This window comes from Schistocerca gregaria, chromosome 4 (genome assembly GCF_023897955.1).
Source record: "Schistocerca gregaria isolate iqSchGreg1 chromosome 4, iqSchGreg1.2, whole genome shotgun sequence".
NCBI classification, from domain to species: domain Eukaryota; kingdom Metazoa; phylum Arthropoda; class Insecta; order Orthoptera; family Acrididae; genus Schistocerca; species Schistocerca gregaria.
In genome coordinates, this window is record NC_064923.1 from 655810512 (window position 1) to 655836213 (window position 25702).

Genomic DNA, 25702 nt, shown 5'->3' on the forward strand with positions numbered 1-25702 from the left:
CATTGTACTCTATCTTGCCCTTCTTAGAGACTGCTGGCACCGCACGGTCACCAGCAAGAGATGACAATCCACTGCATTGCGGGACATCCGCCCTGATGCCATCCACTCTGGTCAGGTGCTCTCCCCATGGACGCCACCCAGCCACAGCAAAGGCCACCTGGCATGATGGCCATTGAAACTTCCTGGCAGATTAAAACTGTGTGCCCGACCGAGACTCGAACTCAGGACCTTTGCCTTTCGCGGGCTGTGAGTACCGGACGTGAGTCGTGCTTCGGTAGCTCAGTTGGTAGAGCACTTGCCCGCGAAAGGCAAAGGTCCTGAGTTCGAGTCTCGGTCGGGCACACAGTTTTAATCTGCCAGGAAGTTTCATATCAGCGCACACTCCGCTGCAGAGTGAAAATCTCATTCTGGATGATGGCCATTGCTGGGACAGGCATCTACTCCTTGGTATATGTGGGGAATTAACAGTTCGGGCATCAGCAGTGCTATCCCTGTGTTGTCAGGTGGGCTACCACCAAATGGGTACATGACGATCCCACCACAACAGGCTGGCTACCATGCTAGATATTGGGCCAAGAGAAATCCAATATTGTCATGGGGGTGACAGAGGACAGGAGACAGTGGAAGAAGATGACATACCCCTTAAAGTGTTCTCGCCCAAATAGTTGAATTGCGGTTGGAGACGCAAGGCCACGACAAGAAGTTCAGAAGGTCGAATCCAAGGGCACTACGGATAACTCGTGCACCTCTTAAGGCGTCCTTCCCCATATGGCCTGCACTTCTGTAGAATTTTGAAAATGGCAGGTCAAACCATAAAATGGGACCTGAACTTATAGGGCAGAAAAGTGAGACTCCTTTCAACAGGCAGGAATACCTCAGGTCTATTCTAACCTCTGGACCCACAGAGGGGAGGGGGGGCGCGGAGTATTGGATGACCTCTACCATACAGACACTAAAAGCAGTAGATGAGTTTTGTTACGTAAGCAATAAAATGACTGACAATGGTCGAAGCAGAGAATACATATACAGACTTTCAGAAGAAGAACAGTTTCTTCTTGTACCATGAAAATGTACATTCTTTCTCGGAATAAACTTCTGTAATTTTCTTTGACATATATTAAGCAATTTTATACAGATAGTTGGGAAAGTCATTAAAGAGTTGACTGAAATGTTTCTTACAGGACCCAATCCTTGAATACATATGACTGTTTCTTCCTGCCAGAAAAACACTTCAGTAGTTTGCATCTGATGAATTTCCCAATAAAAGAACCCCACACTGCAATCCTGAATAACTGTATAGTAATGAAGAACCTGTGAATTTTTGTTGATATTTGAGATTCACATCCAAATACCTCCAACGTGTGAAGATTGTAAATTCAAATGCTATGTCTTACATGCATACCAGATAGTGTGGGACCACCTATGAAAGTTCGTGCAGCTGAAAGTGCATTCACGCTCTCTTGTCCAGACAGGAATTTCTTCACTGCCGAACTGGGCCAATCACCATCTGTCCCACATAGGTAGTACATGTTGTCACCAGATCATTCAAGTTCTCATTGTTCTGCCCTCAGAATTCAATCACAAAATGTCCCAAGGAAGTAGTCACAGAGGTTGTGTTTTCAAATAGGCCAAGCAAATAATTATAATTTGTGCTTCTCATGAGCAGGGCAGGCGAGGTGGCACTTAAGGAATAGAATTAAAAGGACAAGGACTGATAATCAATGGTAATCAATAGGATTTACGTGGGCGAACTTTCCGACTGCAAGCCACCATAACTGAAACCGCCACCCTCATCGTGGTTTATTCCTTAATCTATATACCCGACCAATCTTCCGAAATAATACCCAAAGAACACCTTACTTTCCTACACAGTACCATGGACTTGGCCCTACATGCCTGTCTACACCAGATGACTACCTTGCACTATGCATGAAACACTATGGAATGCCTTTCAGAACATGTAAGGTATTACCAGTGCAAAGACAAAGTCGTTGGGTGTTTGACCAGAGCTGCCTGCATATTTTGTGCTGTCATTGAAATTACGTACTATCCACTCAAGAGGAAAGTTACCCAAATCCTACTGCTCCCTACCTTCAAACTAATGGTTCACACAAGTAGAAATAGCACAAACCAGGAAGGCAATGAGAACAATAAGCAGAGCCTAAAAAGCGAGAACCAACGGTGTACCCTAGGCCATGGTTCACAAAGTGTCGATACACTGAGAATTCATGAAGAGAAGTAGCAAAGAACACAGCACCAAAACATAAGGTTCATAAAAGTGAATAGTCTAGCAATTTTATATGAAAGTAGTAGTTAACAGTGCTTTCGGGCACTAGTACACTTTCAGGGTGAATTCTTTCGTGAACAGGAGGCGTGAAGCTAGGGAAAAATTATTGTATTGGTTAGAAGCATAAAAAGATTTGAAGAGATACTGTGACTTCCATTAGCAGCTCAGGACACCAGGACGTGTCTTCCAAGTGGATCGCTGACCAGCAGAGTCAGACAACAGGATGGGGTGAAATGACGACAACAGGTGGATTCTGTGATGATCGGCAGCATGCTAGACACCAAAATGACAACAGGAGGTACGGTAAGCTTGCCACAATTACACTGGCAGGGAAATGTGGTTTTCTCAATTTATCCAGGTCTTGTGTCCTTAATTTCCTACAATTGCACAATTTCTTCAGTTTTAATCTGTAGTTCTTAACCAATGAATTATGGTAAGATGAGATTATTATTATTATTATTATTATTATTTTAGGTGAGGGGCACTCAACATAATGTTCATCAGCGCTCTGACGAAAGGTCAGCAAGCCAATCTCGTGGGTGGGGACGAATGCTGTCCCCACATGCAAAGCAGTTTATAAGGTATTAAGTCTCCCTCCCTTCCCCACTAATTTAGGGATGACGCCTGACAGTTCACAAAGTATCACCACTCTTGTAACACTCTAATCAGTATCGGCGAGGACAGTTGGCAGATCTCCATCAAAACTGACGGCTGTCCTGATAAAAACCACACATTGCCAAAATATGCTGAACTGAATGTGGCACACCACAAACCTCACAAAGTGGTGGATCCTCCCAACAGAGGAGGAAGTCATGTGTTTAAGGGCCATGTTTGATGCTCAGCCAAGTAAACAGAAACTCCTTCCAGCGATGAGGCTGACAGGAAGTCCATCATGCCTGTGTGGTCGATTTGAGCGAGAACAGTTTGTTTTCTGTCACCGTCAACCATTCAGTCTCCAACTGACACACAATGCGACTATAAGAAAATGAGATGATGCCATACAATGGGATGGGATATTGATGGACAACACCATCCGAACATGCTTCCTTGGCCACTTTATGGCCATGTTTCCCTGTATCCTGACGAGGCCAGACACCCAGCTAAAGATCACCTCCTTGTCATGGTGTTAGAGCCACAGATGAGCTACATCACCATGTCTATTGGATACATTTGGTGAAGTGCTTGATGTGCACTAAGTGAGTCTGAACAGACAAGAACCCTTGTATGGTGATGTCTGTGAAACCTCTCCAATGCCTCAAATGCTGTATAACTCCGCATCATAATTTGTAAATAGGTCCAGAAGAAGCACTTTAAAAATCCAATCAGGGAAAACAGTGGAACAACCAAGCACAGTCTCTTGCTGGGATCTATCTGTATAAACAACGATAAAACTGCAGTACACACTCAGGTTGGAAGAAAAAGTTGTAAAAACGTAATCTGGAGTGCAAGTTTTCTGGTACTGTGTCAAGTTAAAAATTGCTTTGGCCCTCTGAAGACACTAAGGAGGCAACACGTTCCATCCCTGGCTGTGCATTTGTAGGTCTGGCATATCCAGATCCTTGAGACAGTCAGCATCATATATCCCAAATGGCTTGGTCAGATGGGGCCAATTCCTAAACAGCCATCTACAGTTGAGTTGGTCCACTGTATTAAATGCCATAGACTGAGGAGACACAGATTTTGAGTGCCTGTCAATCCAAAAGGATATGTCAATGAATCCAGAGTGGTGGTTCACCAGCCTCTGCACACAAACTCTGAGCTCAGCTGATCCAAAAGGATCCAATCGATATCAAAATACCTTCATCGTGGACAGCATCTAACATCTTGAGGTAGGAAATACGGGCTGATCCATAGACCACAAGGCAAAATTTATGGTTGATAAAACAAATGCCCTACAAAACTGCAGGAGGAGGGACCTATCAGCTCCCCCATGTATTTCCACCAAAGCATTTCAAAATATCCAATGACTGGAAGCCCCTTCTTCAGAGGCCTTATAGGTGTGAAAGCCAAATTAATGTCAAGTCAAATAAACCCAAAAAGCACAATTAAAATTGACACATGGAGTCTTCTCTGGTGAGAACAGAAATCCAGTAATCTTTGCCCAGGTTTTCGCCCTCCTGATGGTCAGTTGTAGTTGCCTTATCATTGTAAAATCATATGAAGAGTCGAAGATTGCGAAGACACCCATGAACAAAGAGCATTTGACAAGGGTCCTGACTGCAGAGGAAATGCCATTGATACCAATGGCAAATAATGTGACACAGAGTACATCACGTTGGGGGACCGCAATCTCTTGAACATAGCACTCTGACAAGGCATCACCAACTCAATATTAAAAGTGCCCATCCTCGAGGAAGGATTGGATAAGAAGCAGCAGATGTCCATGTAGTGCCCATTAATGAAGCTGGCGAAGTATGTTGTACCTCCAAGTAGTGTTGTATGATTTTTCAGGGTAAAAAATGACACAAACTAAATGGTTCCAGCATAAGGAGGACTCCTGTATTGCTGTACCCAGTAGAGTTAATTTATCAAGGGTGAAATGGTACCACCTGAAACCATACTCTTAGTGGCTCATGTGACCTCGGGATTTGAGCAGCCAGATGAAGTGGCGGTTGACCATGCATTCAAGAGTCTTACCCATGCAACTGGTAAGGGTTACAGTACAGTAACTGTTAGGGGTGCTACGTTCCTTGCCTGGTTTCCACAATGGCATTAATATTGCCTCCTTTCAAGGAGTGGGGTACTGTCCATCAAACCAGATCTGACTGAAATGAGAGAGGAGCTGTCCTTTCACTACAGAGCACAGGTGGTGGATCATGGCATAACAAATCTCATCAGGTCCTGAAGCAGTGTCTCTGGCTGCAGACAGAGCCGATTCCAGTTCCCACATGGAGAATGGAAATTGTAGACTTCCTCTTTACATGAGAAGAAATGGAGCTTCCCCATCTCCACAGCCATATGGAACACCTGAAACTTAAGAGCTTGTATGGATGAAACAGTGCCTGTAAAAAGGTTTTCAGGTAAAGCCTGAGCCATGTCTTTAGGTGTGTCCACCAAGACCCTATTTCTCGACAAGGCCATAAGAGGATGTGTACCGGCCTTGCCTGAAATTCACCTTATTGATTCCCAAACTTGCACAGTGGAGGTGGACCGTTTAGTGAAAATTGTGAATTTCTCGCAGGTTCATGCCATTGAAAATCATCAGATTTCAGCCAAAGTGAGTTGCATCATGGTTACAGATTTCAATGAAATTTAGTACAGTTAATACCTCCACTAAATTAAGTTCACATCTCACATACTGAAACGTGAAACCCCCAGGGGGCAGAGCTAGGCCCTCCCAAAGCTGCAATTTTGGCCTTTTTTTTTTAACATGCTACCATGTGTGACCACCTAGCTCCTGTGCTAAATCAGATACTGCCAAAAGGTTGATCTTATTTGAAACGTAACACCTCTCCCTAGTTGGAGAAAGCAATAATGTATTGCAGTGGTTCATAGTTTGATTGTAATACATAGACAAACAGTTACATAAGTTGTCACATTTTTGCAAATTTCCAATATTTTTATCTCGCGTGAATCATAGTACTGAAGCAATATTTGGTGTGTATAGAGAGGTGATAAGAATGAATTCATAAAGCAAATGTGGTTGTGTTACTTGCACGCACACATTGACTTTTTGGATTTTGAAAATTTTAAAATTATTGAAAATCAGTATTTGGGACCTCCCCAAATGCAACGTAAGGTCATAGCATGCTGCAAATTGCTTCACTATGTAGCTTGCATCTAAGTCTAACCACCCCCAAAATATTTTTGGGTTACTCCAATGCATAACCCCCCCTTTTTTTTTGTACTTGTCAATAAGGACAATATTGTAAGCGCCACAGAATCTGACACAAGAGACCCATTATTCTGCAACATATTCCACCTGAGTTAGGAGAAATAATATGTTTCACTCTCTGTACATAGCAGTCATTATCTAAATAGAAAGTTACATCAGAAGCACACATGTTGAAGATTGGTGCCTTTCGTTACTTGGACTGCTGATACTTGTTAAACTACTGAAGTATTTCAATTTCAGTTGCCCTGTCCAGTGCATACCATCTGCCTGTTATAGTTTTTGGCACAATATTTGGTTTTAGAATGTCCCCGAGCTTCACAGAGCTGGCTTCGTTAGTTAAAAAGTAAGCTTTACCTGGTGGATGCAGATACTTCACCGAAACATCTTTGTTCTCTTCAGAACAGTCCATAATAAATGCAAGGTACCACTTAGAATCTTAGACATAAATAAAGTAAGAAGACTGCCTGAAATCAGCAATGATACTGCTTGATATTGTACTGGACTGTGTGAGAGAGAACCCATATCATATCTCAAGGAGCATGAAGTTCGATACATCTTAACAACATCCTTTCCAGCAGGTATAAAATGGTGGTACAGTCTTATGTTTGGAATTGTCCTGCACTGATCAAATCTTTCATTCAGTAGCATTGCATTGTTATTTTCACAGTCTTGTGAAGACATGTAGAAGAAGTGAATACCCTTTATCTCTTGTAATGCAAATTCAAACAGTGCTTGTGCAGTGAGGATTGGGTATTAATGTTCTTGGAGACTACTCCTGGCAGCCAGTCTTTTGGCTGTTCCACCAACTCCATTACAGGCACTCTTCCCATGGCTAGTGGCAAAGAAATACCACTCAGCATCAATTCCAAAGTCCTCATGACGCAGTGTCAGATTTTTAAAAATTTTCCGGTGTTTATATTGAGATGATATTCCCTCAGAAAAATAGTGAATTTTTCCTCAGTGTGGCATTGCATCTTTTATATGGAAAACAACGGTTTTCTGATAATAATGTACTGCAGTTGCTGAGTGAATGAGATAGTCACTTATTATGCACATTGCCTTTACAGCTGATTATGCTGAACCTGCTTTCAGTAAATAGACTATAAAATGATGCACTGTGGCCTGGGTTGGCTGCTAGTGAAATCCTTGTGCTGCATCTTATACAATAAACAAGTAATTCTCAGACAAATGTCCAATGACAATACGCACTGCTGGACTGATTGTTCCTTTCAGTGAAGCTAGATAACATGATTGCTATTTTGTTATAAAATGGTGACTTTTCAGCAGTTCCAGTTTGTTCCAAACATTGTAAGAAATAATCAACTGTTTTCACCACTGATATCAATGTACAGTGATCTGTTGTGATCCACTGCTTATATTGGACATCATCTGCCCAACACAGTCTTCTGATTTTGCAAGAACATCTGAAATACACTGCACTCCAGGGTACTTTTAAGACTTACATAACATACAATCATTGCTTTCTGTAGAGCAGACAATATTCTCAAGTAAGTCTGTAGCTGTCTTGCTAAGCTTGGTGACATCCAATGTCAGATTCATGTTCTGGTGATGAAAACTAACACACACAGCATGGGTTCCACGAGTACACACCATTTGGGATGTAACTGTGCAAATTTCAAGAAACCAGTTTTATAAGAGGGAAACTTCTCTTTGGAGGCTGCATACAGCTCCTTCAAATTCTCTAAAACAAGGTGTTTCTGCTTGTGTTCCTAACTCCACATTCCATCTGGACAGATACAAAGTCTTTCATCTCTGGACACAATCGACTGTACACATTACCTTCATAAAATGTACAAATAGCATGTTTACATTATCACATAAAGACTTGCGTCCATGATGTGTCACATCAGGCGAGAGTCCTTGTTTTTCCTTCAGTGCCCTGGCCTTCCAAACCAAATATTCTGACCACCCAAATTCCCTAGCACAATATGCAATTGCCCACTTCACAGGAAGGAGACTGAGAATCTTTATTTTTATTTCATAGATAGCCATTTAACATTTTTCTTTTAGCAGTTCAATGCAATCAGCAAAATCAGTCTGGGTGGAAGTTGAAGGGGTATGATCCTCATCATTAGATATTGTAACTTCGAGAGACTTTTCCAAGTGCTTATGAACAGCAAAACAGATTTTCTTGTACTCTGTTTTGCCATGTGAGACTTTTTTCTTTATTACTACTACTCAGATGCCATTTCTTAAGTGGTGACGCACAGAGCACTACAGGCCGTATTCACTACAGCTGCAAATTCTTCAGCAGGCTGAAAACTGTCACTTGCATCTACTGAACATTCATTCTCTTGGTTGCTTCTTATACTGGTGTTAATCATGCAATAACACTAAGTACAGAGATTTGCCAAGTGTAAGATTAACATTACCAGAAAGCTGCCTACAGAGCTCTGTGTAAATAACTCTCAGGTATTTTTTTACCACATCCTTCATCTACATCTACATTTATACTCCGCAAGCCAACCAACAGTGTGTGGTGGTGGGCACTTTACGTCCCACTGTCATTACCTCCTTTTCTGTTCCAGTCACGTATGGTTCACGGGAAGAACGACTGTCTCAAAGCCTCCGTGCACACTCGAATCTCTCTAATTTTACATTTGTGTTCTCCTCGGGAGGTATAAGTGGGGGGAAGCAATATATTCGATACCTCATCCAGAAACGCACCCTCTCGAAACCTGGCGAGCAAGCTACACCGCGATGCAGAGCACCTCTCTTGCAGAGTCTGCCACTTGAGTTTGCTAAACATCTCCGTAACGCTATCACGGTTACCAAATAATACTGTGACGAAACGCGCCGCTCTTCTTTGGATCTTCTCTATCTCCTCCGTCAACCCGATCTGGTACGAATCCCACACTGATGAGCAATATTCAAGTATAGGTCAAACGAGTGTTTTGTAAGCCACCTCCTTTGTTGATGGACTACATTTTCTAAGGACTCTCCCAATGAATCTCAACATGGTACCCACCTTACCAACAATTAATTTTATATGATCATTCGACTTCAAATCGTTCCGCACGCATACTCCCAGATATTTTGCAGAAGTAACTGGTACCAGTGTTTGTTATGCTATCATATAATCATACAATAAAGGATCCTTCTTTCTATGTATTCGCAATACATTAAATTTGTCTCTGTTAAGGGTCAGTTGCCACTCCCTGCACCAATTGCCTATCCACTGCAGACCTTCCTGCATTTCACTACAATTTTCTAATGCTGCAACTTCACTGTATACTACAGCATCATCCACGAAAAGCCGCATGGAGTGAAAAGCAATGGTCCCGTAACACTCCCCTGTGGCACGCCAGAGGTTACTTTAACGTCTGTAGATGTCTCGCCATTGAGAACATGCTGTGTTCTGTTTGATAAAAACTCTTCAATCCAGCCACACAGCTGGTCTGATATTCTGTAGGCTCTTACTTTATCAGGTGACAGTGCGGAACTGTATCTAACGCCTTCCGGCAGTCAAGGAAAATGGCATCTACCTATATCTAATATTTTCTGGGTCTCATGAACAAATAGAGTGAGTTGGGTCTCACACGATCGCTGTTTCCGGAATCCATGTTGATTCCTACAGAGTAGATTCTGGTTTTCCAAAAACGACATGATACGCGAGCAAAAAACATGTTCTAAAATTCTACAACAGATCGACATCAGAGATATAGGTCTATAGTTTTGTGCATCTGCTCAACGACCCTTCCTGAAGACTGGGACTACCTGTGCTCTTTTCCAATCATTTGGAACCTTCCGTTCCCCTAGAGACTTGCGGTCCACAGCTGTTAGAAGGGGGGGAAGTTCTTTTGCGTACTCTGTGTAGAATCGAATTGGTATCCCATCAGGTCCAGTGGACTTTCATCTATTGAGTGATTCCAGTTGCTTTTCTATTCCTTTGACACTTATTTCGATGTAAGCCATTTTTTCGTTTGTGCGAGGATTTAGAGAAGGAACTGCAGTGCGGACTTCCTCTGTGAAACAGCTTTGGAAAAAGGTGTTTAGTATTTCAGCTTTAAGCGTGTCATCCTTTGTTTCAATGCCATCATCATCCCGGAGTGTCTGGATATGCTGTTTCGAGCCACTTACTGATTTAACGTAAGACCAGAACTTCCTAGGATTTTCTGCCAAGTCGGTACATAGAATTTTACTTTCGAATTCACTGAACGGTACACGCATAGCCCTCCTTATGCTAACTTTGACATTGTTTAGCTTCTGTTTGTCTGAGAGGTTTTGGCTGCGTTTACACTTGGAGTGAAGCTCTCTTTGCTTTCGCAGTAGTCTCCTAACTTTGTTGTTGAACCACGGTGGGTTTTTCCCATTCCTCAGAGTTGTACTCGGCACGTACATGTCTAAAACGCATTTTACGATTGCCTTGAACTTTTTCCATAAACACACAACATTGTCAGTGTCGGAACAGAAATTTTCGTTTTGATCTGTTAAGTAGTCTGAAATCTGCCTCCTGTTACTCTTGCTAAACAGATAAACCTTCCTCCCTTTTTTATATTCCTATTAACTTCCATATTCAGGGATGCTGCAACGGCCTTATGACCACTGATTCCCTGTTCTGCACTTACAGAGTCAAAAAGTTCGGGTGTGTTTGTTATCAGTAGGTCCAAGATGTTATCTCCAAGAGTCAGTTCTCTGTTTAATTGCTCGAGGTAATTTTCAGATAGTGCACTCAGTATAATGTCACTCAAAGCTCTGTACCTACCACCCGTCCTAAAAATCTGAGTGTCCCAGTCTATATCTGGTAAATTGAAATCTCCACCTAAGACTACAACATGCTGAGGAAATTTATGTGAAATGTATTCCAGATTTTCTCTCAGTTGTTCTGCCACTAACACTGCTGAGTCTGGAGGTCGGTAAAAGGAGCCAATTATTAACCTAGCTCTGTTGTTGAGTGTAACCTCCACCCATAATATTTCACAGGAACTATCAACTTCTACTTCACTACAAGATAAACTACTACTAACAGCGACGAACGTGCCACCACCGGCTGCATGCCATAGCGACACACATCACTGGTTCCAACATGAGCGACCACCTGCAGATGGGTGCACCCTGTACCATTCATGGCATCCGGAAGGACCCTTTCCACATCTGGAATGACTCCCCCCCCCCAGTATGCACATGGAGTGCACATTGGTTTTCTTCGCCTCTCTTGCTGCCATATCCCTAAGGCGCCCCATTGTGCGCCTGACGTTGGAGCTTCAAACTACCAGTAAGCCCACCCTCTGCGACCGCCCGGATCTTGCAGACTGAGGGGCAACCTCTGGAACAGCACAAGCAGCCATGTCCGGCCGAAGATCAGTATCAGCCTGAGACAGAGCCTGAAACCGGTTCGTCAGACAAACTGGAGAGGCCTTCCATTTAGCCCTCCGGAATGTCTTTTGCCCCCTGCCACACCTCGAGACGACCTCCCACTCTACCACAGGTGAGTCATCAGCCTCAATGTGGGCAGTATCCCGGGCAACCACAGTTGTAGTCCGATTGGGGGATGTGTGGGACAAGGTGGCCGTCCCCGACAAACCCCCATCCGGACCCCCACAGTGATGCCCATTGGCAACAGCCTCAAGCTGTGTGACCGAAGCCAACACTTCCTGAAGCTGGGAGTGAAGGGATGCCAACTCAGCCTGCATCCGAACACAGCAGTTGCACTCCCTATCCATGCTAAAAACTGTTGTGCAAAGAACGCCTGAACTATTCTACAGAGAGCACAAACAATTCGACACAAAATTTAAATTGTTATTAAAATACAAGATTGCCTAGTAAATGCAGTAATGCTGCTACTTGCGCACTGCTGACACACTGCTCGGCGGCGGAAGGAGACTACGCGATTTTACACTATTCAGGTACTAAACTCTCAAATACTATAATACGCCCGAAATTTATGAATTAAACAATGTAAATACCAAAAACACACAAAGAAATTAAGAATTAAACTATGTAACAAATAAGTGAGCTAAGAGTATACGACTTGCTGCAGCAGCTGCTTATCCAACGGTGTGACGAGAGAATGGGTCACAACATACACAACCAAAAATTTGTGGGAAATTGTCCAGGTATACCTTTTCATGATGGTAACACAAAGCTTCCTCATCATCAATTTGTAATCCTGTACGAACAGCCAATAGGTGTTTTGTCTCATCACTACAGTCACACATAGGTTTTGAGTCCTGATTGTCTAGAGTAAGATAGTTTATGACACTCCTAGCCTAATGCTGCATCCAGAAAACATTTCCCCACGTCATCCACACACTGACCATGCACTTCACCACTAACTCCCATACTGAACTGTAGTGTCATACACACTCCTCATAAAATGATTCAATACCATGCACAGTGAAAGCACAGCTGTGATTGGATTGTGGTGGTGGAAAAATTAGGATTCCTGGGCAGGCAGAACTGTATTATACAGGTGGTAGGTTAGGTTGTTGTACATGCATAAAAACAATAAATTATAATTACATGTATCAGGCTTTCCACGCATGATGGAAAGGACATTTGGAGTTAGGGAAATCAAAATAAAATGTTTAATTTAAATCTTTGATTTCTTTAGTTGGAATTCAAACATTTATTATTTGATAAACAAGATTAATGGGCAATTTTAGTAATTCACCACTATTTTTGTCTGCAGTTTTGATTAATGGTTCTGGATTAACAACATAAAAATAAAACAAGAGTGAAAAATTAAAACCTTAATGTTGAATTTAACTTAATGCACTTTGGACACTTCAGAAAACATCCCTGAAAGATAGCAGTGTCATGGTTAGATGCTAGGTTTTGACTTAATTATCTCATATAAATTGTCTCATCCACCACAAGTAGCATGTGCCATCCATCACAGTGTTTATGTATGAAAAGTAGATCTTGAGCATGACTAAACAAAATGAAAGTCTTCCATAATTATCAAAAACCAATGCACGATTTCAGTAACAGATGGGAGAGTTTTCATTGTAAAGAATAAATTAATGCAAAAGAACTTGGAAATGCCTACTAGTATCCAGATTTGTAAACTGCTATTGAAAACAAGTTAAATAATGAACTATTTGTCAATAATGGTTGGCAATCATTGTAACAATGAACTGTTTGTCAAACTGTGTGAAATCATTGCCAACTTGACAACCTACTGTTTACCACTACCACCCATGAGTGTAATTTCTCTAAGGTTAGGGGTGATAAATGAAAAGGGGAGGGGGGGGGGGGACTTTCTACATGTAATTTCAGTGCCTTAGGATTTCATTGAAACTATTCCCCGTCATGACTTTCACATTTTTAACATCCACTCATAGGCTCATTCACTCATGGAATGCCTAGTATAATATGCGGTGTGTCAGTGTTAGAACATTGTTAAATGACTTACAATAAATGGGAGTAACACAAATATATTTTGAGGATAATTAGACTTAGATACAAGCTACACAGTGAAGCAATTTGCAGCACACTGTGACCTTGCACACTTTGCATTTGGGGAGGTTCCAAATAGTGAATTTTGACAATATCTGAATTTTCAAAATCCAAAAAGTCAATGTGTGCATGCAAGTAACAACCAAATTTGTTTTCTGAATTCATTCTTATCACCTCTCTATATACACCAAATATTGTTTCAGTGCTATCATTCACATGTGAGATAAAAAATATTGGAAACTTGTAAAAATGTGATAACTTGTGTAGCTGTTTATGTCTTACTTCCAAACTATGAACCATTGCAACACATCCTTACTTTCTCCTACAAGGTAGAGGTGTCACCCTTCAAATGAGACCAACCTTTTGGCTGTACCTGATTTAGTACAGGAGCTAGGTGGTCACACGGCATGATTTAAAAAAAAAACACGGCCAAAATTGTAGATTTGGGAGGGCCTAGCTTAGCCACCCAGGGGTTTCACATTTCAGTATCTGAGATATGAACTTTATTTAGTGCAGGTATTAACTGTACCAAATTTCATTAAAATCTGTAACCATGATGCAACCCCCATCTGATGATTTCCAGTGGAATGACCCTCCAGGAATGCCTCTTCCATTCACTTATCACTCGCCTCACATGTGCTCTCCCAGATCTGAAGGCATGAAGGTTTCCTGTATTGGATGGTTTTTGATGTTACATAGTGCTGTTTGTCTGTCTCTGATTGCTAATCGACACTGTCATTCCAGCAAGGTACAGGTCATTGTATGATGTGGTTGCTAGACTAGGTGATGGACTCTGCGGCAGCCTGTTGGATCTCAAGTGATGTGGGCCACCATCTCCTGTGCACAGTCCTTTTGTTGAAAAGTAACCTGTGCTGTACAGCAACCAATTTGCCCTTTGAATCATCAATCTTCATGGTCTCTTACCAACCACTGTCCGAATCGGCAGACAGTTCCACACTGGGAAATGGTTGCTAGAATGTAAATCTGTAGCCACTTCCCACTGAACTGAGTCTGCACTAGCTGGGGAGCAAATAATGTATGTTGCCGAAAAAGACCCTGTAGCTGTTGGAAAATGTGTCACCTGCCCGAGTTCAAAAAGTAGATATTTTCTAAATGGACGAGTCACTCGATAATTTGAGATCTGAAGCAACTGATAACTGAGCTCCACAGCAAATGGTGTGCACTGATGTTCCTCACAAGGAGGAATGGGAGTGGGAGTGCCCGCAAGAGTTCTGTCAGTGCATCTTCATCCAAAGGATCCTGAGGTGGAAGATATAAAGAACACACTGTGATCTTAAATGGTGCTAGGACTTTCACAGCAACTGCTTGCATGGCCATGGTAAGAGGGACACGAGAGTGAGTGGCACCTGTCCTCAATGAAAACATCCACTCTATGTGTAGCTCTGTCTCCAGTAATATCGTCCTTCCTGCAGGGGTGTTTTTATGTTATGGTTTTAGGGCACAAAACTGCTACGGTCATTAGCACCCGGTCTGTGACTTAGGAAAAGGTAAAACAAAACGAATCTGGAAACTAGCAGCAATGGGAACGAAACTCAAAAAATTGGAGAAACTAAAAACAGAAGGAAAGCTTTAAAAACCACTATAGAAGGGGGTTGGTTGTCCCCAAAAAGAGCTTCAAATGACTGACGTCATCTCACTGGCACTAATAAACTCTTGAGAATGCGATCGGCTGAGCGCGTGTCATCTGCTAAAATGGAAGATATATCAGGCGACAGCTGTAGACGGGCGCATAACGGAGTAAAATAGGGGCACTCAAGTAAAAGGTGTCTTGCCGTCCACAGCTGAGAGCAGTGAGGACAGAGTGGGGGAGGATCGCCACTTAGAGACATGTCGATGGCTAAAAAGACAGTGCCCTATCCGGAGTCTAGTTAAAATTACCTCCTCCCGACGATGTGTTCAGGAGGAAGAGGTCCAAGCACAGGGAAGAGCTTTCAGATCCTACAATTTATTATTGGGAAGTGTCAACCAATGTGCGTGCCATAAAAGAGCAACACGACGACATAAAACACTCCGTAGATCAGCGAAGGGAATCGGGCAAATAGCTGGCCGAAGATGAGAGACTGCAGCCTTGGCCGCTATATCGGCCGCCTCATTTCCACACATACCAACATGTCCTGGGATCCAGTGGAACGCCATCGAGACGCCCCCGGAGTGGAGCAAGCGTAGGCAGTCCTGAATCCGTTGGACCAGAGGGTGGACAGTGTAGAGAGCTTGGAGACTGAGGAGTGAGCTGAGAGAATCTGAACAGATGACATACTGTATCCACTGATGGCGACTGATGTATTGGACAGCCTGGAGAACAGCGTAAAGCACTGCAGTATAAACCGAACACTGGTCGGGAAGCCGAAATCGATTTGGGGTGTCGCCAACAATATAGGCACTCCCTACACCAAACGATGCTTTCGAGCCATCAGTGTAAATAAATGTGGCTTCCTTCATTTGTGCACATAGAGCAGCAAATGCCCAACGATAAACAAGTGAAGGGCTACCATCCTTGGGAAACTGACAAAGGTCACGGAGCAGGCAGGTCTGGAGACGGAGCCAAGGTGGTGCTGTAAACCAAGTTGTCAAGAAAGTTTTAGGAAAACGGAAGGAAAGAGAATGGAGCAGTTGACAGAAGCGGACTCCCGGTGGTAGTAGGGAGGAAGGGCGGCCTGCATACTCTAAATTCAAGGAGGCGTCGAAAAAAAATGTCATGGGCTGGATTAGCAGGCATGAAAGACAAGTGGCTAGCATAACGACTCGGAAGGGACAGCTCACCGATTGGGCAGCGGAGCTTCAGCAGTCTCAGCATAAAGGCTTTTCACAGGGCTGGTGTAAAAAGCTCCAGACACTAAATGTAATCCATGGTGGTGGATAGAGTCGAAATGCCGAAGAATAGACGGCCGAACAGAGGAATAAACTATGCTTCCATAGTCCAACTTCGAGCGCACTAAGGTGCGATAGAGGCGGAGAGAGGACCACTCGGTCCGCTCCCCAGGAGGTACCATTCAGGACACAGAGGGTGTTGAGGGATTGCAGACAGCGAGCCGAAAGGTAGGAAACATGGGAGGACAAAACACAGTTTTCTGTCAAACATAAGATCCAAGAATTTAGCGACGTCTGCGAACGGAAGGTTGACAGGGCCTAGATGTAGGGAAGGCGTAAGAAACTCCGTACGACAACCAAAAATTAACACAAACGGTCTTACTGGGAGAAAAGCGGAAGCCGGTTTCGATGCTCGAAGAGTGGAGGCAATCGAGATATCCTTGAAGACGTCGTTCAAGAAGGCTGGTTCGTTGAGAACTGTAGTAGATCGCAAAATCTTCCACAAAGAGGGAGCCTGAGACATCAGGAAGGAGACAATCCATAATTGGATTTATGGCAATGGCAAACAGTACAAAACCTAGCACGGAGCCCTGGGGTACCCCGTTTTCTTGGGAGAAAGTACAGGAGAGCGTAGTGTTCACCCGCACTCTAAATGTGCGCTCTGCCATAAATTTGCGAAAAAAAGGTGCAGTCTACCTCGATAGCCCCAAGAGAACGCTCTCTCCAGATCAAAAAATTTGCTACCGTTTGGCGTTTCCGGAGAAAATTGTTCATGATATAAGTGGAGAGAGCAACAAGATGGTCAACTGCAGAATGATGCTTTCGGAAACCGCATTGGGCAGGTGTTAAAAGACTGCTGGACTCCAGCCACAAAGCTAAACTGCAATTCACCATACTCTCCAAAACCTTACATACACTACTCTTGAGAGAAATGAGGCGATAGCTAGAGGGGAGCTGTTTGTCCCTTCCAGGTTTCGGAACAGGAATGATGATAGTTTCCCGCCATCGTCAGGGAAAAGTATTGTCGGTCCAAAGTCGATTATAAAGGCGAAGGAAGTAACGCAGACTATGGTATGATAAATGCAGCAACATTTGGATGTGGATACCATCCGGTCCTGGGGCGGAGAAGCGAGAAGAAGAGAGTGCATGTTGGAGTTCCCGCATGGAGAAAACATTATTATAGCTTTTGCGATTTTGAGAGGTGAAAGCAAGAGGCTGCACTTCCGCTGCACGTTTCTTCAGGAGAAACGTTGGCAGGTAATTTGAAGATCTCGAAATCTCAGCAAAGTGTGGACCCAATGGGTTAGAAATTGCGACGGGGTCCACTAATGTATCATGTGCGACAGTGAGCCCAGAGGCAGGGGAGATGTCAGATAACCATGGAATACGACTCTAAACTTCCGAGGAGGGAGTGAAGGTGTTAAATGAGCTAGTAAAGAAGTCCCAGCTTGCCTTCTTGCTATCGCGGATGAGGCAACGGCTTCGCGCATGGAACTGCTTATAGCGGATATAGTTGGCTAAAGTAGGATGGTGTCTGAAAACGCGAAGAGCACGTCGCCGCTCATGTATTGGGTCATGGCATGCCTCGTTCCACCAAGGAACTGGGGGGCGGCGGGGCAATTCAGAGGTCTGAGGTATTGAACGTTCCGCAGCTGTAAGAATAACGTCGGTAGTATGAGTGACCTCATTGTCAACGCTAGGAAAGTGACGGTCATCGAATGTCGCTAGAGACGGAAAGTGTCCAATCGGCTTGGGCAAACTTCAGTGTCGCGGGCACATATATATGGCCGTTGTGGCTGCAATCTAAGGACACATGGAAACTGGTCATTGGGTGTGTATCAGCAAGGGCGAACCATTCGAATCGCCGAGCTAGCGGAACAGTACTGATGGAAAGGTCCAAATGAGAGAAATTTGTCGTGGAGGCAGACAAAAATGTAGGGTCCCCAGTGTTTGAGGCAAACTAGATCCGCTTGGTGGAAGACGTCTATCAATAGTGAGCCACACGGACAAGGATGTGAAGATCCCAAAGCGGGTGGTGGGCACTGAAGCCCCCAACCAGCAAATAGGGGGGTGGAAGCTGACCAAGAAGATGAAGGAGATCAGCTCGTGCCATTGGTGTGGACGATGGAATGTAAACAGTACAAAGAGACAAGGCGTATCCCGAAAGGGAAAGACGGACAGCAACAGCTTTGAAGGAAGTGTTTAAGGGGATTGGGTGATAATGGAGAGTATCATGGAGAAGAATCACGAGTCCTCCAGGTGCTGGAGTGCCTTCAACAGGGGGAGGGGGGGGTCAAATCTGACTGACTGAAAATGGGGGAAAACAAAGTGGTCGTGAGGACGCAGCTTTGTTTCCTGAAGACAGAAGATGACCAGCGAGTAGGATCACGAGAGGATCGACAATTCATCCCGATTGGCTCAAATGCCGCAGATATTCCAATGGATAATGGACATAGGGTGGACAGAAAATGGAAGAATGTGACCAAGGTTGCCCTCAACTCAACAACTGCTCAGAGCTTGTGACCGAGCGTATGGAATGGCATTCAGGTGAAGGCAGAAGACCCTGATCCATAGGTTGTTCAGGAACAGCTCCTCTGCCACCAGCGATCGGCCGATAGCAGTGTGCCTCGGCGACACAGAAGACGGCCGAGGGCAGCTACTGCCAGGTGGTGCTGTAGATGAGACACGCCATGGCAGGGAAGGATAGGAACTGGGTTTCTTATTAGCCTTCTTGGAAACAGGATGTTTAGATGAAGGAGAAACCGATGGTTGTGAAGTTGGGGTACGTAAAAAATCTTCACGAGTAGGCTCTCTTTTGGAAGTCCGGGTGTCTGACTTTTAGGCTCGAGATTTAGCAGAACCTGATGAAGGGTGAGCCATAGAGTGAGCAGGCGAGAGTGGGGAGGTTGAACGGGCGTTCTTTGCGCTGGCCGCCTGACGACTGTGGCACTTAAGGTGAGATCACAAGTCTGCTTGGCTGCCTCCTTTGTCGGCCGAGGAGAGGGAAGGACAGTGCTGTATTTACCTGTCTAAGGCACAGTGGGCTTTCGACTGGTGAATAATTTTCAAGCAGAGGAGGTCAACACCTTTTCCTTCACTCTGATTTCCTGATTGCCCCATTTTTAAAGGCGAAAAGCTCAATCTCTAGAGGAAGCTGCACGGTCACCCATACAGTTGATGCAACAAGGGACGGAGGTGGACAAGCACCCTCATGGGCATCCTTGCCACACGTAACACATTTGGACGGATTGGAGTAGGACTGGCTGGTATGATTGAACCGCTGACACCGATAGCAATGCGTAGGGTTTGGGATGTAAGGGTGAACGGAAATTCTCTCATAGCCCGCTTTATGTTCAATGGGAGTTGAACTCTGTCAAATGTCAAGAAGACAGTACAGGTTGGAACGATGTTCATGTCAACTCTTTACATGACTCGATGAATAGCTGTTACGCCCTGGTCAGACAGGTAGTGTTGAATTTCCTCGTCAGACAATCCACCGAAGGAGCGCGTATAAACGACCCCATGTGAGTAATTTAAAGTGTGGTGTGCTTCCACCCGGACAGGGAAGGTGAAGTATGCAGCTATTTTTTTGCCTGGAGGGCACTGACTGTTTCTAACAACAAGGAGCCATTTTGTAATCTGGAACAAGAATTTATAGGACCTGCAATTGCATCGACACCTTCATCAGATAGAGCAACAACAAGGAACAGTGGCAATGATGGAAGAACTGTGGCTGAGACTCATTGAACTTACGCTTGTGAGCAGACATAGTAGAAAATAAGGAAACTATTGCGGAAATATCCCCCATGATTACCGGCATCTCCGATGGCGCACTCCTCCCTTGTGGGGGCCCTCTCTGAGGGCACTCCCGTCTTAGGTAATTGTTCACACCTCCTGAGAAACAGACAGAGGGACCAATCGGCACTTTCGGAAGGTATCAGCTCGGGTAATCACACCTCCCTAGGCCTGGCCGTTACCAGGGGGTACGTACGTGTCCTACCTGTCTACCCGAGGTGGGGAATTACGCGTTACCCCGTCACTGGCTACGCATGGAAATGCGTGGGTTGGCCTTCAAACACGCACAGTGAGGAAAAAAAGAGAAAGGGAAAGGAAAGAGGTCTCAAATGCCGCAGCAGAGAAAAAGGGAAAGAGAAGAGGTAAAGAAAAGAGAAGGACAAAGGAAGGACGTAGACTTGCAAGCAGAGAAAGCGAAGAATGTGTTACATTTTCGAGTGTACGTCTCCGGATGTAGGCACAAAACATACTCCCAAAGGGGGAGAAAGGAAAGGAAAGAGGTGGACATTGGGGGCGGGGGGGCAGACTAAGATGGGGGATGGGGAAGGATGCGGAAAAGGAAGGTGCGCAGCCCGGAAAGAAAGGAGGGCCACATTACCTTGGGGTCCAGTGCTCGCTACACAAGTATCCACAAAAAGAGTTGTGGACTCCCTGGGGGGCTGTAGGTGTGTGTGACCCATTAATGCAGGTGTGTCAGTCACTTCAAAATAAGTTTCTTGCAAGCTGATACAGAATGGTTTCTCATGGACCAAGAGCAGTAATTCTCCCAAATCTGATCGGCATCCATTTAAGTTCCACTTCAACACAAGACCCTGTGGGATAAATTAATTTTTCTCCCTTGGGGGTAGTGACGTACCCTCAAGGTCAGGGGGAATTTAGCCAATGTGCGGCTTTCCGAATCCTCTAATTGTAAATCCATATCCTCTACAGTAACATCCCCATCTGAGGGAGAGAGCTCATGATTCAAAGGTTTCACTATCACTTTCTTCAACTTTGAACTACTTTTTGAATGAAGTTTTTCCTTACTTATGGGATGAGTGGTTGCTTGTATTGAGGAGATAGCTTAGTAGGCTTCTCATGGAGGGCAGCGGTATGTGGATTAGGTTGTAAGCCCATAATCGCTGATGCTCTGTGCATAATTCTTCCAGGTGGCCTGACCTTTCATCCCTTTCCTCCAGTCCACATTCTTATATTTTTACGGGTCAAAAGGAATGTTCGATATAAGTCATTGGCTTTGGCCAGTGATATAATGGTAATGGCTGTTCTCACTTCACTTTTTCATGCAAATATTCATGGTTTTGTGGTTTGTTGGCAAAGTGAATCACTATGAAAAAAAAAAAAGTTGTTGTGACAGAGTGACCTATAGTTTTGCCTGAGGCCTTGGTTAGGTTGGAAGACGAGTTGGCAAAGCCAACAAATGTGATACTAAAAAGAAGAACTTTGGCAGCAGTGACAGACTGGTCTGTTGGTTCATCTGTTTGAAAAAAATAATCTAACACCACATTACAGTCATATTTACAGTGTTTGTTATGTTTCGTACGTCACTGGCCAAAGCCAATGACTCTTATCAAACATTCCTCTATGTCCACTTTTTATTCTCTTCTTTTTCCTATTACTGAATTTCTGTCCCCCTCATCATGAATAAATCTTTATCACACCGTTCATCTGAATTAATTTATTTTATCCCATCATATTTGCCTTCAGTCCCTTCATTGGCTGTGGAGCTATGAGGAATGTATGGTTTTACTAGTGTGATGGATTCATTAAAAAAGTTACTACTACTGTATTACCCTACTTCACTTTGCACTGAAAGCTGTACTCACCTAGCCAGAAATCCTGTTCTTCTTGTGTCTGTACATCACTTATTACTACTATGTGTAACTTCAAATTTTCAATTTTTACATTTTAAATTCTCTAACATACCTTCCCAGTTAATGGTTCTAACATTCCATACTCCAATGAGTAGATGGCATTTTTTTTCTTTTCCCTCTCTCTCCTGAAACTCTCCTCCCTCCCCCCAATTAGTGGTTCCTACCCACTGAGTTGAATGTGGGACTATTTACTTCTGAAATATTTTACTAAACAAGATGCCACCATTATGACACCTTATCTTGGAGCTGCATGTCCTTGGGAAGTGAAATGGCGTACTTTCTCATGGCTTTCAGCTACTTGCAGACCAACATATTAATGCCATTTTGGCTGTCTCTTCTCAGGAACCTTACATTAGTCTGGTCTGCCCACATATATCCCTCCAATGTAGTTGCAGTATGGTATATCTACCATCTACCTGGATCATCGAGTGATGCATGCAAGGTTCATAGTTGAAGAGGGTTGGGGGAGTTAGAGGGGTGGGGGCAGATTTCATTCATTTCATACTTACAAATATACCAAATTACCTTTGTTTTGTTCTCAGAGTTATGAATTTTCAGTGCTAAGTATATGGCTTTTACTTTTTTTTTTTTTTTTGCACCACATTAAAGAGTTTGGAAATAACGCTTGCAGTGCTCTCTAAATTTTCATTACAACTAGCCTTTTACATTATATAAGGAGGTTTCTTCTTAGCACAAGATACTTTGAACCAGATATCACTAGTTCTCTTACTACTTCCCACCCCCCTCCAGTAACACGAAATTAAGTGGCCCTTAAGATAGAGCACTGATCGCTCATAAACTGGTAGATGTCATGATGAGAACAGCTACCACTATTCAGTGATTTGTACACAGATCTATAAAGCTTTTTATTTCACATTTTGCGGATAAGGCAAACCACTTTGGTACACATGGAACTAATCCATATGCAGGCCAAAATTTTTAGAAGTGTTGAGCAATAGGGAAAGAATATCAGTCATCTGACATTTTAATGCTTTGCTATTATTATTGAATTTGAGATTCTTAAGTTTCTAAATAAGCCTGTAATGATACTTCTCTCAAATTTATTTTGTGAGGTATGCAAGTTGTTAATGAGAAAAATGTACATCTTCCCATACGAGTCTTCCAGCATAGTTAATTCTTCTTTCGAGTCAACATACTGTGTGGTTGCCAAGATTGACCAATTGACTGAAGCATCAAGTACTGACGAAGTTAGCAATATCAAAGGGCTGTACGGAAGAGAACTGCTTACTGAATGTGTTTTCACTTCCAACTTTAGTGGATTAGGCGTGTGCCACTGTCGCTCCCATCCCCTCCCTAAAATCTACTTATGGTGAAGAGTTGCACAGCCCAAGGTCTAGGGTAGGTTCACAGATAATCTAGTTGAGAGTTGGCATATCCACAAAGTTCGAATACGAAATAAAGGTTGTGTAACAGATTCATCAGCAGCGCGTTACAAAGTACATGTTTGTTCCATATTAACAGTACAACTGTAATTAACAGAAACGCTATGGTACATTATAGACAAAATTACAAGTAGTATTCTGGTGCGTATTGGGGCCTATGTACATATAATTTCTTTCACCTATGGCAAGGTTTGTTAATGTGAAATATGCCGTGTGGCACCGTGGCTGCTAATTTAGTTCAAAGGTGCGAGTAAGGCAACGCCGTGTAACTATCAACAGTGCCACCACGTCTGCAATATATTTTTTTTAATCACTCCTTGTTTATGAGAGGATCTTCTAATGTACTGTGCACATACCATAGGCTACATCACTTACAAAATATCACCAGTGAAATGTTCCAGATTTGAAATAGCTTAAAACTACCAGCGTTCATAAATTAACATTACAAGAAAAACGGTACTAGCCAATACTGACTAGGTTTTATAGTTATTACTGACCACACACTATGAAGCAGTGCCAACGTTCAAAACATGTTGTTCACGATTACTATGTTACCGTTCTATAAAGAAAAGCTTAATACTTACCGTAAAGTATGATGACCTACTTTATCCAACGCAGTTCCTTCTATTAAACAGTCAAACGCAACATTATCGGTGCTCTTGTTATAATTCAAAAGTTTGAGAAGTTCAAACCTCTGAAAAATACATTTCTCCATATTATATAAGGCCACTGTTCCTCCCGGCGGTCGTATATAAAATTCCATGTCTTCAACATTCTAGCAGACGATAGCTGTTAGCGTTCTATACCAAAAAGTTGAATGGCGTTAAACAGGGAATTTTACTATTAGTTCTATTAACGGTCCATTGCGCTATTTCCTACTTATTTCTCATATGTTTCTAGATTTCTGACAACTGCTCGCAATTAACTAACGGTTCGACAACATACGTACACCATTACATATTACAATTACTTGAAAGTTCGCGGGTTTCAAAGCCTTTCCAGGACACACAATGTAAGGTATCTTTGACTTACAGTGGTCTTTGATTAGTAGTAAACGATGCTAGCAATTACACTTCGACCATAGGTACCAATATCTGTGGTCGAACGAAGTGGTCGAAGCAATTACCCCACGCTTGGCGAGGATAGTGACGTAACGTCACGTCATCGAGACGTAAATAAACCTAAATCGACTACATGAGTACCTATATCGATCTTTGCAGTTGTACCATGGAAATGCACGATAACGTGAAAGCAAAATGTAAATACATTAGTACAAACGACGTAACAGCAGTTGTGTGGTATGTTCATCCCAGCTGAATTGGTTATTAAGCTCGAATCCCACCAATTTTGGGGTCTAGTCAAGCAGGAAATACAATCTGTCGGCTTTGACCAATTACGACAAATATTATTCAAGGATAATAATGTCTTCGCTTTCAGCCATAGATAATAAAACAGTTCTGTGTTCCGGCTAAGCGCTATCACTGTACATTAAAACAACTGAATGTGATTTTAAGAGAGATCGCTACATATTGCTCAAAATATTCTTTGTGTGCATTTACTTAAATAATTGGTTGTTTGCAGTTCATTCGGTACTTAATTTCATTCTTCGTGATATTGAGTTAATTTGAACTATTAGTTTCTTCTTTTAGGACAATTTTTAGTATCTCAATTTCGTTTGTAGGTATGGATTTATCTGGATGAACCTCGATGATTTGACAGAGGCTATGGGTGTAGACATGTTGGCCACGATTTTTTTTACAAATGTGTAGTCTTGTTGCCGCGTATGTTCGATGTCGAGAGTGCGACGAACATATGAGCCTCGCCGTACTCACGACTTATTTGTATGGCGCTGCAGCAACGATTGGTTGTCCTTTAGACATGGGACGTGGTTCCATAAATCTAAGCTAGCCTTGAGAGACATTATGAAAATCACGTACTGTTGGTGTTTGAGATATCGTAGGTGGCTGTATGCCCATTGCCCATGAATATCATGTGAGGGTTCAGAAAAGACCCTTGTTAGGGGAAGAAGGACAGAAAGAAAGCAAATTTTAAGAGAGGTTAGAACTGAGACAAAACTTCAGTTTGAGAAAGAAATCTAAAAACTTAATTCCAGCTTATTATATTTGCATAAACAGCTATTGGTTAATAATTTTCAACAGTCAGCAGATAATTTAACTCTACTCAATTTTAACTCAGTTAATGTGAAATGTCAGCTATCTTTATTGCATCAAAATATTCGAGGACTGAAAAATAAAATTAA

General features: G+C 43.1%; 1 protein-coding gene across 5 annotated transcripts in view; it reads right to left on the reverse strand.

Annotated features, from left to right (window-relative positions):
- The window catches only part of LOC126268225 (DNA primase large subunit-like), a 123195-nt gene extending 98662 nt beyond the window's left edge, over positions 1–24533 (reverse strand). For 3 of the 5 annotated variants that reach the window (XM_049973864.1, XM_049973860.1, XM_049973863.1), the window contains exon 1: positions 24027–24533. In XM_049973864.1, the coding sequence (XP_049829821.1) occupies positions 24027–24205 (179 nt within the window). In that variant the 5' untranslated portion in view covers positions 24206–24533. The remainder of the gene's footprint in view (positions 1–24026) is intronic. The other 2 variants (XM_049973862.1, XM_049973861.1) reach the window with 2 other exon arrangements.
- Positions 24534–25702: the final 1169 nt, after the last annotated feature.